Below are 15690 nucleotides of genomic sequence, written 5' to 3'. Positions count from 1 at the left end.
GATATGGATGTTTTATTCTTGTTATGCTGTCCAAAGCACACAGAACGATGTTTAATTCAGCCAAGTCAAAGTCTTTCTGGGTTATAACAAGTCTGATTGATATGATAGGGCCTAATTGAGTCTTTCAATTAATAACAAATAAGGTTGAATATAAAGTAGAAAACCTAAAACTCTTTAAAACATTACATTTTATTTTTCAACAAATAGCCACTGAAAAGAGGGTTAAAAAGTTTGGGGTCAGTAGGATTTTTACAATAAATGGTAGTAACACTTTAGAATATAAGGTTCATTAGTTAACAACCTAAGTTAACTACCTTAGTTAAAGGGGTCATAGACTGAGAATTCAAATGTTCCTTGATCCTTTGACAGTTAAGAGTTCGTTATAAAAATACCCTGTAAATTTTAAAACTTAAAAAACTGTTTTTATTGAAACCAAGGCCAGCAAATGACAGGATCTAAAAAGTGGAGACTTGTGACGTCACATGGCAGCTTTGGCCCGCCCACTGGAGCGATAGTGAACAGTGACACGAGTATGGCAAGCCGTTTTATCTTAAATTGTACCCAGTGTTACTCGTCGTAATTGCATTTTTACTAGTAATAATTCAATTTGAGAGCTCTACAATTCAATTCCTACTAGTAGTAATTACAATTAGAGAGCTCTCTAATTAAATTATTACTAGTAAAAATTACAATTAGAGAGCTCTCTAATTCAATTATTACTAGTAAGAATTACATTTACAGAGCTCTCTAATTCAATTATTACTAGTAAGAATTACATTTACAGAGCTCTCTAATTCAACTCTTACTAGTAACAATTCCAATTAGAGAGCTCTACAAATGATTTTTTACCAGTCATATGTCTCCATTGACTTCCATTCATTTTTAATTACGGAGCTCTACAATTGAATTGTTACTAGTAAGAATTCCAATTAGAGAGCTCTCTAATTCAATTATTATTAGAAACAATTCCAATTTGAGAGCTCTACAATTCAATTATTACTAACAATTACAATTAGAGAGCTCTACAGTTAAATTCTTACTATAAGAATGCAATTACAGAGCTCTCTAATTGAATTTTTACTAGTAAAAAAACTAATTAAAGATATTTATAATTGCAGAGCTCTGTAATTGAATTGAAGAGCTCTGCAATTGCATTCTTACTAGTAACAACTGAATTAGAGAGCTCTCTAATTGGAATTGTTACTAGTAATAATTGGATTAGAGAGCTCTGTAAATGTACATCAAGATGTTAGGTCTGGCAACTCACCATAGACACGTCTCAATCCGAGGGGCGGGATAAACGGTGGTCTTTCAAATTCCCTCTGCACGCAATAGGACAGCGCTTCAACCAACCAGAGCGTTTTCCCAACAGCGGAGCTAACGTTAGATGATAGATTCAACTTTTGAATCTGGCCGGCAAAACTACGAACACATCTTCCTTTTTTAAGAATGACTTAAGTGCCGTTCTTTGCTCTTTTCTCAAAGAAAAACTTAACTCCAAGTCCTCCAGAGTCGCGGCCAAAGCCGATTCGAAAGACTGTTCTCCAGCAGCAGCCGCCATTCTTTGTTTTCAAGTAACGTTAGCAGCAGGGACCGTCGCAACTCTGTCGTCATTATGTTAAGCCCGCCCCGCCTACTCTATACACGATGTGATTGGCCTGACCCAATTTAGGTTTTTGTAGCTCGAAAGTCAATGGAGAGTTGCTAGACTGCCCTGGCTGCAAAATAATTTTTGCTGCCGCTAGGGTGCGTCTAGATTTCCAGGCTACTGTAAATGTAATTCTTACTAGTAATAATTGGATTAGAGAGCTCTCTAATTGTAATTTTTACTAGTAATAATTAAATTAGCTCTTTAATTGTAATTGCTACTAGTAATAATTGAATTGTAGAGCTCTCAAATTTAATTCTTACTAGTAAAAATGCAAATACGACGAGTAACGCTGGGTACAATTTAAGCTGAAACGGCTTGCCATACTAGAGTGCATTAATTGTTTGTATTCGGTGTATTTCATTGTGGATTATTTGGTCAATTTTGGCGCAGGCTTTGCAAACAGACTTGATATGGATTTGCCAGCAACACCACAAACATGTAAGTAGTCATGTTTATTCTAATGCCTGATCTGTGATTTCTGATGTAATTATTCAAGTTCAGACAGATGAAAATCTCAAAATATCGTTCAATACTGTTTATGCATCAGTAAATCAAGCCAGTGATTAAACAATCAACTTCACGTCGTTTCTCTTAGTAGGATGAAAATAATCTTATTTAAACTGTGATTAAATTATATAAAGAAAGCGATCAAAGAACGCTCCCTTTCCAATTGCCTAAGCTGTCAATCAAACAGCGCAAGTTTATCTGGACACTTGCCAAAACTTGTTGAAATCAATCATCACAAAATCATGACGCTGTTAATTACAATGTACAGTACAACGAAGCTCTTACTGTATTTACATTGTGTTTGCATTGTTATTTGGTGAAAGCCAGAAGTGTAAAGTCCAGGTTCAGAAAGTAAAAGTACTCCTCAGTAGCTATTGTTCCCGATTGTTCCAATCACCTGGATTTGCTATTAGCACAGTTTTTCAGCCAGGAGATGGAACTTATTAGTGAAATCAGCTGGCTGAGTTCATGGGTGGAATAAATATATGGCAGGATTTTTACTTTCTGACCTCTGGACTTTACACCTCTGGTGATAGCATTCGTAAGAGTTCCGAAATTGCATTGCAATGACAAGATCTTTTCATACGCGATCAACAGACTGTCTGTCATCTGCTCAATGCTCATCACTGCAACCTTTCATGTGATGGGAATAGATCATTATGATCAATACTTTTCACGATTCCTTAATCTCGATAGCTGTGATAGTAAAAACGTAGTAAACGTTTTAGAGAGAGTTCCACATGTAATACTAGCTATTTCATATGCAAACATTTCAGCCAATCACAGCAGTGGGCGTTTACAGTGAAGTCTCACAGCAGACACGCCCCTTAAAACAGAGCGTTCAAATCAGAGGCTAAAATCAGACTTGGAAAAATGCCTTTTATTTATCAATTATGACAATTTTTGATGTTAAAATCATAATAGCATTATAAGGGCACCCCAGGAAACATTATAAAATAATAAAATAATCCAGTCCATGACCCCTTTAACATGAACTAAGAATGAACAATGCTTATTCAGCATTTATTAATCTTAGTTAATATTAATTTAAACATTTTCTAATACGTTATTAAAATCAAAAGTTGTATTTGTTAACATTAGTTAATGAACTAACATGAACAAAAAAAATGAACAGTTGTATTTTTATTAACTAACATTAACAAAGATTAATAAATACTGTAACAAATGTATTGTTCATGGTTAGTTCATGTTAGTTAATACATTAACTAATGAACCTTATTGTGAAGTGTTACCCAATAAATTAATTATTAAAATAAACTTATTTAAATAAATTCATACTTTTATTCAGCAAGGGTGCATTAAAAGTGACAGTAAAGACATTTATAATTTCTATTTCAAATAAATGCTGTTCTTTTGACTTTTCAATTCATCAAAGAATCCTGAAAAGTTATGTTTTTTTTTAACAAAAATATTAAGCAGCACAACTGTTTTCAATATTTACAATAATAATTAATGTTTTATGAGCCCCAAATCAGCATATCAGAATAATTTCTGATCATGTGACACTGAAGACCGTGTTTACAACTATCTATTATTCTAGGTAAATTTTACGTCAGTTCATTGTTTATAAAACATCAACAAAAACATGGGATTTGCAATTATCTTTTCAACCAACATCATGTTTATTATTCATCTACTTTGTACAGAATCACATTATGACCACACTTAAACAGATCTGCCGTACAAGTGTAGCATTGTGCAGTTTGAGTATTGTCCAGTATAAACAATAAACGAAGACTATCGTTTCACAATAGAGCTTCAGAAGAGGAAGGAATGCTGAACGCAAACCGCGGTGTCCTAACGTCTTCTGGGGAGTAATGCTATCTCTTTTTGAGGAACGTTTAATGTACTTGGCCATCGGTCAGATAAACACACAGAACAGTCAACGGCTCCGAGGAAACAAGAGGATGAAGGAGTTTATTGTGATTCATCTCCTTAATCCACACTGTGCAATACTTATCCATATACAGAACATTTCCTCATCATGGAGACTGGGTTGTAAAATGGCAGCCAGGAATATCTTCATCAGTACAGTGTGTAATGGACCAAATAAAGGAGAAAAAGCGAGGAATGGCTATAGTTGTAATTCCAGTAGGACTTTGATAAAGGAAGTGCGGATTCTGGAACATACAATGGAATAAGAACAGAGAAAGGCAATGATCTTCAACACAATTACAGGAATGTCTCGGTTTTCCTTACTCTAAAGGAAATACGCAAGCGTAAAGACTCTTTGTCGTACAATAACTAAAGGTAATCTCTAAAGGAACATAAGTCATAAACAAATCAACATGCCTGCATGTTACATGACATCCTAACAATACACAACCTCTCCTTTGTACTGAACAACATATTACAGATATATGCACATTAGCCATTAAAAACTAAACAATTTACATACACACTTAACAGGGCAAGGTATTGGCACTGTTCAGGATCGCAAAGTGCTTGCAAGTTTTGTGAACAGCAAAAAAAAAAAAAAGAGAGAAAAAAAGATCCCAAACCATTAAACAAGAAAGATTTACAGTGTTTGAATTAAGTTAATTTTTGCTCAATAATAGGAGTGTAGTAGCAGTGATATTATTCTGATGGAGAACTCCTATATTCATTTTAATATACAGTATTAAGTCCATCAGTTACGGTTAAGGATGTATGCATAACATGCAATGCCTTATATGATATAAAGATCTAAAACTAGTTTTACTGTTTGTTTTCTAAGTTATGTGAGGTTTCCATTTAGAAAAGCACTGATAGATTCAGTGTTCTAGTCCTATAATGTCTTGTGATATTACCCATGTGTACTGTATTGTTTTAATATAGGCTCAGTAATCCAATATTAAGTGGATTTATGTAGCATAAAACAGGGAAATGTTTTCATAAATCGAACAATTTTTTTTCTTGGGAATCTTGGGAGTGGTAGAAACTATAATTGTGCCACTGTATAGTTTCTTTTTGGTCATGAACCATTAAGACCGCTACTATGTTGACCATAGTAAAACACTGGTTAAAGAATCTCACATCTGAATTCTCTGCGCTGTGTTTTATCCATCAGAAAAGGGCCATATAAATGTGTTCCTCGTGATTTGAGTGTTCAGATGTTCCGTAGCCCTCGCCACGGGAAGACATAAATCATAGGTGAGCAAAATGTCAGATCAAATAAAACGGTCATGGAAAACTGGAATTTGTAATTCTTTATAAACCCACAGTGCTGAAAGGAACAAGACAAAACGCAAGAATAACATTCACCATCCAATGACCTACGAGAAAGCTTGGCACTCACCATTCAGTCAGAAAAGTTACAATGGATGACAGTGAAAATAAACAACATCACCTGAATGTTGAATGTAACTTTAAGTGCTTGTAACAGTGAGTCCATGAGAAGATTTCAGACTGGCTTGTCATTCTTCACTGTGAATTTCTCCAGAAATATCAACAGAATGCTACTGATGCAGTTGGGAATTCACTCCGCTTGGTAGATTTCAGTAGGTTTTTGATGCCCTCTATTGGTCACATGCTGAATCACTTCATTCCCAGGGCATTTCACACGATAATGCACCTGGAGCTTCTCTTCAAACCTCTGTGGAGAAGAGCATACTCTGACGTTTACTATCTGGAGTAGGGATCGTCTCCAGCTGCAGGAAGTATAGTAATACCTGGACCTATAGAGATGAAGAGGAACAATCTGACCAACAGATCCAACCAATACATCAACAAGAACCATTATTTTGTTCATGACTCATTTCGGACAGTTAAAAACCAGAACTCTAGTATTCTAGAACTTACCTGAGACATGACCTCAAAAGACCAGCTGTCACTCATAGAGATGGGCTGTGTGGGATTGGCTGGAATTTTACTGTCCTTCTCAGAGGGGCGAAGGAGGGTTGGGCCGAACACTGTGGCGAGATTGTGGAAGGACATCTTGTTGAAGCTCTCATTCTCAGCCACCCTGAGGGAAACAATGAAGAGCGTTTCAGTCGTAGTGTAGGTCTAAAACAAATCTGACTCTTGGAAATTATTCAAAGAACACAAGTAATAATAGATCTGAAGAAAATGTGAATGGTGCTTGCTTGCACAAAAAAAAACAAAAAAAACTATGAATCCTAAAAGATTCCTCTGATCCTAGGCCAAAACCTAAAGTCCTTGACTGCTAGTTTGACATGTTCACCGACAGCTTATTAACGAAAATTGCGTTAAATTTTTCTTCAAATTCTGGCATTGTCAGAATTTTTTAGGCGCAATTCTGCAGTGTGGCTTCTCCTACGTCAACCGTCAAATCAAAAACCAATAGGAGCGCAGAAAACGATGACGCAATTAGTGAGGCAACAACAAAAAAATGACCACTTCCTCCACAGACAAATCTTCGTTTTTTTTTTTTTTTTTTTAAGTAAAGTCATGATAAAATTAACGCTAAAGATTGTTTTTGTTTGCTAGTCACCATTTCTACCCCACATGTAAATGCAGCTCACAGTCACCAAATGTGATTGATGATGTAAAACCCCGGACGAGTCTTCTTGTGCGCGTCCGTTTTTAACACCCCTTACTTGACTGACATTAATGACAACTGAGATCCTACAGTGTGACTTGGCTTACAGTGGGGATCATGTTCATACAGTCTGACAAGCAAGAGTCATAAAGGACTATTAGAAATCGTATAGTTTGCACCCGGCATGAAGACAAAAATACACATATTTAATTTATTCACTCAGTTTAATATGTCTTTCTGCTTATTAAAGACTGGTAACATTTATGAGATCAATTGTGATTATTCAATTCTGTTGACAGCCCTAATTTACATTACATAAAAAAAACAGTGCACTGCTATGCAGTAGATAGGGTGTTTTAGGTGGTTACTATGATATTATGGTTCCTAGATTGGGATCGGTATTTTACAAGCATTCACTTAGGAATCACATTATTGAAATTGACTGATGAGACAATCTTCACCTCTTCAGATGGTCCAGCAGAAACAGGAAGGTCAGCAGGTTTGGTTCGGGTAGTGAGAGCAACAAGTTCAGCATACAGCTTTCCTTTGCAACACTGTCCGACAACGCTGAAGGAAATGGGGGGGGGGGGGGGGGGGACAATATATTATTAATGTGAACTGTTTAATATAAACAATTATTTATCATAACTTGAAAAACTCTCAACTAACCAATGCCTTCAGAGAAATTTGCATAGAGTTCATCGGTGAAGAGGGGCTCAGGAAGCTCTCTGAAGTAAAGCTTCAGTGTTCCAGCAATGGCATTCACGTCCATCTCACTCATCATGACTGAAACGTCTTTATTGTCTGTTGAGTCACAAACATTCTCATTTTTAGCCATATCAAAAATGATATTAGATATATAATATATTTTAATCATTTTATTTAGGTCATCCCTGCAAGAAGTGCTACAGTACTCACTGGCATCGAAGGCAGCTTTCAGGGCCTGGATGTCTGTGGCCACACCAGAGACGCGATAGATGCCCACTTCTTCCATCCCTCTGCGCTCAATCTCCTCCACACACTGTCTCACAATGAGAGGCACTTTGGAGTGCTCCCGTCTGAGAGGAACAAACACGCACAAGTCAACAACGAGCATCTGGAAAATATATTTCAGTTGATATGCGCTGTTTTTGGTTGTCGGCAGTATTTAAAGCTGTAAATTCTATGACCACAGAAAATTATGGGAAATCTTTTGGCCCATTTCTGGGATGTAAAATAACCCCTAGCATATTCAAAGAGCTTGTTTATTTGATCACTATGAAAGGAAAAATGACTTTGTGGTATCCACGTTCTCACAGCCTATATTTAAACCTACATCTGCATTATCCTGACAGAGCATTCCAATATCAACATCATAATGAGGCCACCAGGGAAAATGAACATTTTGTCCAGCATAAATCCCTCCCAAAACTGTCATGTTTTTTTTTAAAACAACTATTAGTACAGAGCAATACTTCACCCTTATGCATTGCTGTTAAAGTATGAAAAATGCATATCTGAGAGTCTAATTCCTAAATCCACAGTCCTGTTTTTATTGCAGTCCTCTGAGGGAAGCCCTTGGCAAGCCCTTGCCTTTAATAATAATTTCTTCCTGTTTCTCAGGAAGTCCATAATGGGGTTGCTTTCTGTTTTCCTTTCTGCTTTTAAAAACCCTTCTGACGAAGACCACCTTTCCTCAGCTTTATTAAAAGGAAGTGTTCCCCCTCCTTATTCTTATGAAACCTCATTTGAGTCAGGTGGGTCTGTGAAAACACTCTAAGAAGGGTCCCTGTGTCTTCTAAATTATGGGAAACATGGCTGATATCTGTCTGTTGTTGCTCTTGGAGTGAGAGATGTGTGAGTGGAATGTGACTCCTTTTATGATTGAATCATGATTGACTTTTACAATACAATATAACTTTATTAATTTATAAATAATAGCACATTCGCTAGCCTTTTTGGCTTAAACTGACATCTAGTGGTGTGAATGCAGTATTACTCAAAAATAAAAGTTTCCAGTTATAAATAAGGGGGATACAAAGTAAAAATAAGCAGTGTTTGGCTGGTCATGTGATCACAACATGGAAGCCCCCATGAGGAGACCAGCTCCATGTAAAGAAAAACAGCTTTTATTAGGCTACTGATATGACTGGAATAGTCTAATGTGATTGGACAATTCAAACACTATTAATTTAATAACTTTTTGTAAATTGGTAAAAAACAATATTATATCCATTATATTAATACTGTGCTTTATGTAATGTATTTATATCAGTCATACACTGGATAGATTGATCTGTAGGTTGACTCACTTAATGACGGCCCCGATTTTGACCCCAAACACGCCGGACTGTTTCCTGGAGGGCATCCTCTTCAGACTGAACTCTCTGCTGGTAAACCGCATAGACAGCTTGACCTCAATCTGGAGAGAGTGATGAATGTGCACAACTTTTTTATAAAAACATCTCACTGATGAGAACAAAAGAGCTCTGTGCTCAATCTCACCTATCATATAATCAAGAATTAAATCACTGTAAGCTGTGGCCATCAGCTTAAAATCAAGCCACATGACCAAGATAATCCATCATTGCTTCATACTGCTAAAACTTTATAGAAGACAAATGATTGTTAACTATTGATTGGAGGATGTAAGTAGATATAACAAGTAGTGTGTGTGTGTGTCTATGTATATATAGTTGTGGTCATAATTATTGGCACCCCTGGTAAATATGATGGAGAAAAGCATTTATTTCATAATGTGATTTACCTCCCACTTTAAAAAAAGGTCAAATGTATGTGAATTTTTTGAATGAAAGATCATAAGGATAAACAATGCACATTTATTTTTACAGCCATCTTTGATCATATTTACCAGGGGTGCCAAAAATTCTGCCCACAACTGTCTACACACACACATACACACACACACACACACACACACACACACGTTCAAAATCTTAAGAAATGAATACTTTTATTCAGCAAGGATGTATTAAATTGATCAAAAGTGACTGAGATTTCTATGTCAAATAGATGCTGTGCATTTGTATTTATCAAAGAAACTTGAAAAAATGTATCACTGTTTACACAAAAATATTGAAAAGCACAACTGTTTTCAAAATTAATTATAATAAGAAATGTTTCTTGAGCATCAAATCAGCATATTAGTATGATTTCTGAAGGATCATGTGACACTGAAGACTGGAGTAATGATGCTGAAAATTCAGCTTTGCTGTCACAAAATAATTCTGAAACATATTCAAATTTATCTTTTAAATTGTAATAATATTTCACAATACTTTTTTGTCTTCAGTATTTTTTATAAAATAAATGCAGCCTTAAACATGCAAGATTACTTTCAAAAACATTTTTAAAAACTTGCTGACCAAACTATTGAACAGTAGTGTATTTATATATAGAGTTGAAACTGTAATTTTAGCAATTTTAGTTATTATTCTGACAAATGAAATCTACCTGAAATGTATCTGTTATCCAACATTAGGGAATAATAAATACAAAAACAATTTCTACACAATCTAGTTTAAATGTCTTACAAAATCTGTAAAATATACAAGTAATCAGCACCTACATATGGTTATATCATCATATATTTCACAGTTCTCTGCTATGACACAGCAAAATCAATTATATTTACTTCCCAGATACACAGATGATCTCAATCAAAGTGTGCTGGCCTATTTAAATGTAAATGGACTTTTGAACATTTAATAAAGTGATTGCTCCTATTATTAGTAAGTTGTTATTATTGTGCAGGATGAGCCACACTGACCCCATTCATGCTGATTACTGTCCTCTGCCAGTCTTTACCCTGCAGCGATTGAGGATCCAGCTGTGAAAATAGGGACAAATGTCAATCAAGAGGATAATCCTTATCTGAGTGCGACCCAAACACACAGTCACCTGCTAAAAATGGCAACTCCATGAACACGCTGCTGGAAAGTATCTATATTTCGCAAAATAAATAAACAAATGAGCTGAGCCAGGACAAGTGACGATGGCTGTCCAAACACAAAGTATGCATATCGTACAGATCAATGCACAATACTCTTTTAATTTACACTTACAGGCACAATCACTTAAAATAACAGAAATGCACAACCAAAAGAATATTATGATCCAAACCGTATCCCTTCTTTATGATATGTCCATCTTCCTTAGTCTTATGCCCAGTATTACATAACGTCCACATAATCAGTTGTCAGTATCAATCCAGTGTCTCTAATACCAGATGTCAGTTTGCATTTATTGTGATCTGCTATGGTTGATGTGACAACATAATTTACCAGCTTGCTGCCAAAGGAAAGACTTGTATTGATTGGTTGGTTTTACTCATGCCAACAAATCTGATTTATCTAATTTGAGAGGCAACTGGTGCACTAGAACATGGTGAAATGACAGAAACAATCAATGTCATATTCTGTACACAGATGTCCAGACAGCATTTTTCATCATCATACAAGAGTACATACTGATATCAATATTGATAATAATAAGAAATGATTCTTGAGCAACAAATCAGCATATTAGAATGATTTCTGAAGGAAATGTGACACTGATGCTGAAAATTCAGCTTTGCCATCATAGTATCACCATCACATATATTCAAACAGAAAACAGTTATTTTCAATTGTAATAATATTTCACAATATAACTGTTTTTTCCTGGTCTAGCATAAGAGGACGATACCCTCATGTCACGATTCAATACATATAACGATACTGAATTCACAATACAATATTATTGCGATACTCCGATATGGTAAACGTTAACAAAAATGTACTGTTGATTAAAATGTTCAATTTTATATTACATTGGAGGTGAAAATGAACACTGTAAGCTTGGACTTGGTGCTGTAAACCCAATGCACAGGACAATGGTGACACCAGAATAAGAATATTCATGATTCTGAAGCTGAAAATACAGGATTATTTTAGATGAATATGCTTGCACTTTGTCAGTGACTAGATATATTTAAAATAATGTAGGCCACTTATTTTACTTAACTGGTAACATAAGACATTTTGCATTATCAGGACCCACAAATAATATTAATAACTGAGTATTTCTGAGTCTTGAACTGTGAACTCTCAAGTTTTGGCTTTCTAAATATATGTTGGTTACTGTATGTGTCTATTCAGAATGACTTATGAGCAGCAACATTTTTATTTTGAGTATGTCATGTATGCCCCACTTGCCAAAATGGGGGGTCTGGTAAGAGGTTAATGTAGTGCTGACACTAAAACTCTGTAAAACTGATTTTTTTCTCACAGAAATTTTCATTTAGGGTGAACTATACACAATTCAGATTTACGATCCAGTATCCACGATACATATTGTTGCATTTTTGTATTGTGATTGTGATATATTGTTACACCCCTTGATGTTGATCTTGAGCTGTGTTTATTCATAATAAAGCACGGTTATGTTTTTGATGATTTCTGAAGGATCATGTGACACTGAAGACTAAAAATGTTACTGAAAATTCAGCTTTGCATCACAGGAATAAATTACATTTTAAAATATATTACAACAGACACCAGTTAATTTATATTGTAATAATACTTCACTATATTATTTTTTTTAATTGATCAAATAAATGCAGCCTTGGTGAGATTAAGAGATTTCGTTCAAAAACATAAAAAGATCCTTAATGTTTCCAAACTTTTGACCGATCCAAATGTATCTTGACCTCAGTAGCCCCTTGCTGCCCCCTGGAGGTATGAAAGCCCTGCTGTACACCAGGGTGTCTTATGTACTCATTCTCAAGCCTTAATAGTTTTCAAATCAAAATTTATTTTTACCAAAACAATGCACACCCTACTGTTTTACCGATGCCACAAAATACAGATCAAAGAAACATTTTCTTGCAATGACTGATGGTAAAATCCACATCAAACACTTTCCTATCTCAATTCCTAACCAGCCTGCTTAATAATGTATCTCAAAGCAAATTTCTCATTTCCAGAATTCCTCACACGAGGAGGTGAGGCTCCCGTTACCTTCTGCCTAAGGAGCGTGCTGCGAACTCTCCCCCAGAGACGAGCCCCGGTGCTGGGACCTCTCCTGAGGCCAATATCCACCTCCTCTTCCTCCTCCTGTTTCTCCTCTTCCTCCACTTCACAGCTGCTAATGAGTTCTTCCTTCATCAGTTTACTGCTCACAGCCTTCATTCTACCATAATGCTCTTCACCATTCTGGATCTGGTCTTTATTGCCCATCTTACTCAGGTTCCTCAGAGGAAGCTACTGTTATTGACAAGAAGCAGCAGGATACAGGAACAAGAATCCCTCCACGTTCACAGAAGCACAGTCAAATTCAGATCTCCTATCAGAATTGCAGGCTTGCGTTCCATGTGATCCTGAAGCAGTGCGTGTTTTGGTATAACCGTTCTCATGCTGGTCTGGATGAACCTGTTGTTGTGAATCTTGTCTGCTATAGTCTTGAGTACACACACACACACACAGATCCCCCCTGACAGAGCTGTTCCACAGATGGAGCCCTGGGATTAACTACTGAATCTCCACCCACCCTGATGATTACGGCCCAGTGTGGCAGCTGAGCTTCCAACAAATGTATTCAAGATAATTTCAAGTGTTTTGCTTGGTGTTTTTCTGCTAATAGCACTGAAATGTGGCACTTCCAAAGTTTAGGGACAATATTATGTTCTTCCAATCGCTATTTATCCTGTTGTAACAATCGTACGAGAAGAAACTGAAGCTTTTAACCCTATACAAACAGGTATAAAGGATCTCGCTTGGAGTGTTTGAAGTAAACAACTACACAGTTTGTTGCCACAAAGGAAATGCTTATGGTTGCCATGGCAACAAATGGTCACGTGATTAAGACAAAAGCTTTCATTTGCTGATACAGACCCTCACTCCTCCCATCCGTAATGTCACACCTTCCCCTTTGGGACTCTGTCAGCGTGTCATGTCCCACTTTCTCTCTGGAGTGCTTCCAACTCTGACGACAATCCATAGTACATTCCCTCTAATCCTTCTCCAGCACAACACCTAAGCAATTCCCCAAGGCCTTCCCTCTGCTGTTTTCTCTGGTGACATGACCACACCACTGCATATGGCAGGATTATCTACCTGAACAACTTACCGGCTTTGTTTGGTTCATTGCATTAGGCATTAAAAATGTAAATGCTTAGTCACTAGCAGATTATATGTACACCGCCTTGTTTTATCCTGGGATGCATGACTAATCTATCAAATCAGTAATAAAAATAATCAACAATTTCATTGCAGATTGCTTGGATTTGTGCACAGAGAAACAGTTACATCAGTTACATCACTTTAAAGAAGTTAAAACGCAGTTCTATGGAGGAAAAAAACCCTTATGAGGCCACAAAGCTTTCATGTTGGCAGGACCTTAATTTTTTGTCATTTAATTTAACGGAGTGTCTATTTACACTAAGTGCAAATAGCCGTCTTGTTGGCAGAGGCTATTTACACTAACTCCAACCACTGAGGTCTGGTTGGGTCAGACAAAATTATGGATGATGCTGCATGGACATCAGGAGCAATAGTGTAGGGGTAAGGTGAGTGGCAGAAAGTTTTGACGCAAATCGATCCGTGTTTGAATCCGCCTTTTGCCGAACTCACTCTACTCATCACATATCAGATCGGAAAGGCATCTATTTTCAATAAAAATGAAGAAAATATTTGAAAAGTGGAAATAAAGTGTCTAACGTGTGTTTAATATTAAAGGGTTAGGGGTAGGTAGGGAGGGCTTTATTGTCCCAATAACGCGGCATCCATTTAATAATTTTAATAAATATAATAATTTACACTATGTTATTATTGCATAGCGTTTAATGTACAATAATGTTAAAACAAATAGTATCTACCACTATTTATAAGTATATAGCATCTAACTACTATTTACACTTATTGCAAAGAAAATACTGCTATTTTTACATAGTGTAAATAGAATCTTTTGCTATTTAAACAGTGCAAATAGCATTTATCACTATTTGCACTTAGTGTAAATAGCCGGTGCCTTAATTTAATTACTTAATTTAATTTAATACATAATTAAACTTAATATTTAATATTTTGTTTACTTTGTTCTTAAAAGGTCCTTGTGCTTTAAACTTGGACATTAAATACACTTTTATCTGATTAAATAAATAATCAAAGATATAATCAACAGATTAATCAATTAATAAACATTTTTTAGTTGCAGACCTACTAAAATGTACTACTATTACAAAAAAGTACTGTGAAAGAAAACCTGAGAAATTCCAAAAATCTCATCAACGACTTACAATAAAACTGCAGTGTTCAAAACAATAAGCTGTTAACTGTCTGGTGTTTGTTGGTGAGATCAACCCTGGGCTCTGTGATCACTGCGAGGAACCACTGCTGAAATGATATGTGCAGTTCACCATCTCAAAGCTCCGTAAAATATTCAAGCATCATATAAAGCATGTGATGAGTGGACATAATATGCAAACATACTTGAATCTGTCCCTTAGCCATGATGCGATCCATGTTCTCCCCATCATCCATGAACTGTTTGACCTTACTGTAACACAGCAGTCTGAGGGTCTGAGAGCCCTCCAGCTCAATCTCAAACTCCTGTGAAAAGAGAGTCAGCTTGCATTATAATGTCTTTTTCATATTTAAAGCTGCAAGGTGTAATTTCTTCTCAAATAAAAGTAACTGTAACATAATTACTAATATAATTATTATATCTGTCTTTCTAACACTATATAGATTTCATGTTTTTGCAGGTAAGTGTGTGCTGCAGTTCTGACCTCATTCCAGTTTGGCTCTGTGGTGTCTCTGTACACACGAGTCTTTGCTTTGTTCACAAAGTAGCCGAAAGAGTCCACCTCTAGTGTACAGTACAGATCTGAGGTGAGGGAGAGAACAGACAACAAGCTGGTTACATATAAAACCATTTTCACACACACACACATACATATACATATACAAAGTACAAAATCACAATATTTATAGCTTAGATATCAAGTATATTCCATGATAGTTATTTTCTAAGTTGTTTTTTCTTATGTTAT

General features: G+C 36.0%; 1 protein-coding gene across 2 annotated transcripts in view; it reads right to left on the bottom strand.

Annotated features, from left to right (window-relative positions):
- Positions 1-3443: 3443 nt before the first annotated feature.
- The window catches only part of LOC307174156 (breakpoint cluster region protein-like), a 44577-nt gene continuing 32330 nt past the window's right edge, over positions 3444-15690 (bottom strand). For both annotated transcript variants that reach the window (XM_079897865.1, XM_079897866.1), the window contains exons 15-23: positions 15427-15524; positions 15128-15247; positions 10429-10488; positions 8951-9060; positions 7578-7717; positions 7329-7463; positions 7121-7226; positions 5960-6122; positions 3444-5835 (exon numbers count right to left, since the gene is read on the bottom strand). In XM_079897865.1, the coding sequence (XP_079753991.1) occupies positions 5746-5835; positions 5960-6122; positions 7121-7226; positions 7329-7463; positions 7578-7717; positions 8951-9060; positions 10429-10488; positions 15128-15247; positions 15427-15524 (1022 nt within the window). In that variant the 3' untranslated portion in view covers positions 3444-5745. The remainder of the gene's footprint in view (positions 5836-5959; positions 6123-7120; positions 7227-7328; positions 7464-7577; positions 7718-8950; positions 9061-10428; positions 10489-15127; positions 15248-15426; positions 15525-15690) is intronic.

This window comes from Squalius cephalus (assembly GCF_949319135.1).
Source record: "Squalius cephalus genome assembly, chromosome: 16".
Classification (NCBI taxonomy): domain Eukaryota; kingdom Metazoa; phylum Chordata; class Actinopteri; order Cypriniformes; family Leuciscidae; genus Squalius; species Squalius cephalus.
This window is presented reverse-complemented; position numbering and strand designations above follow the sequence as displayed.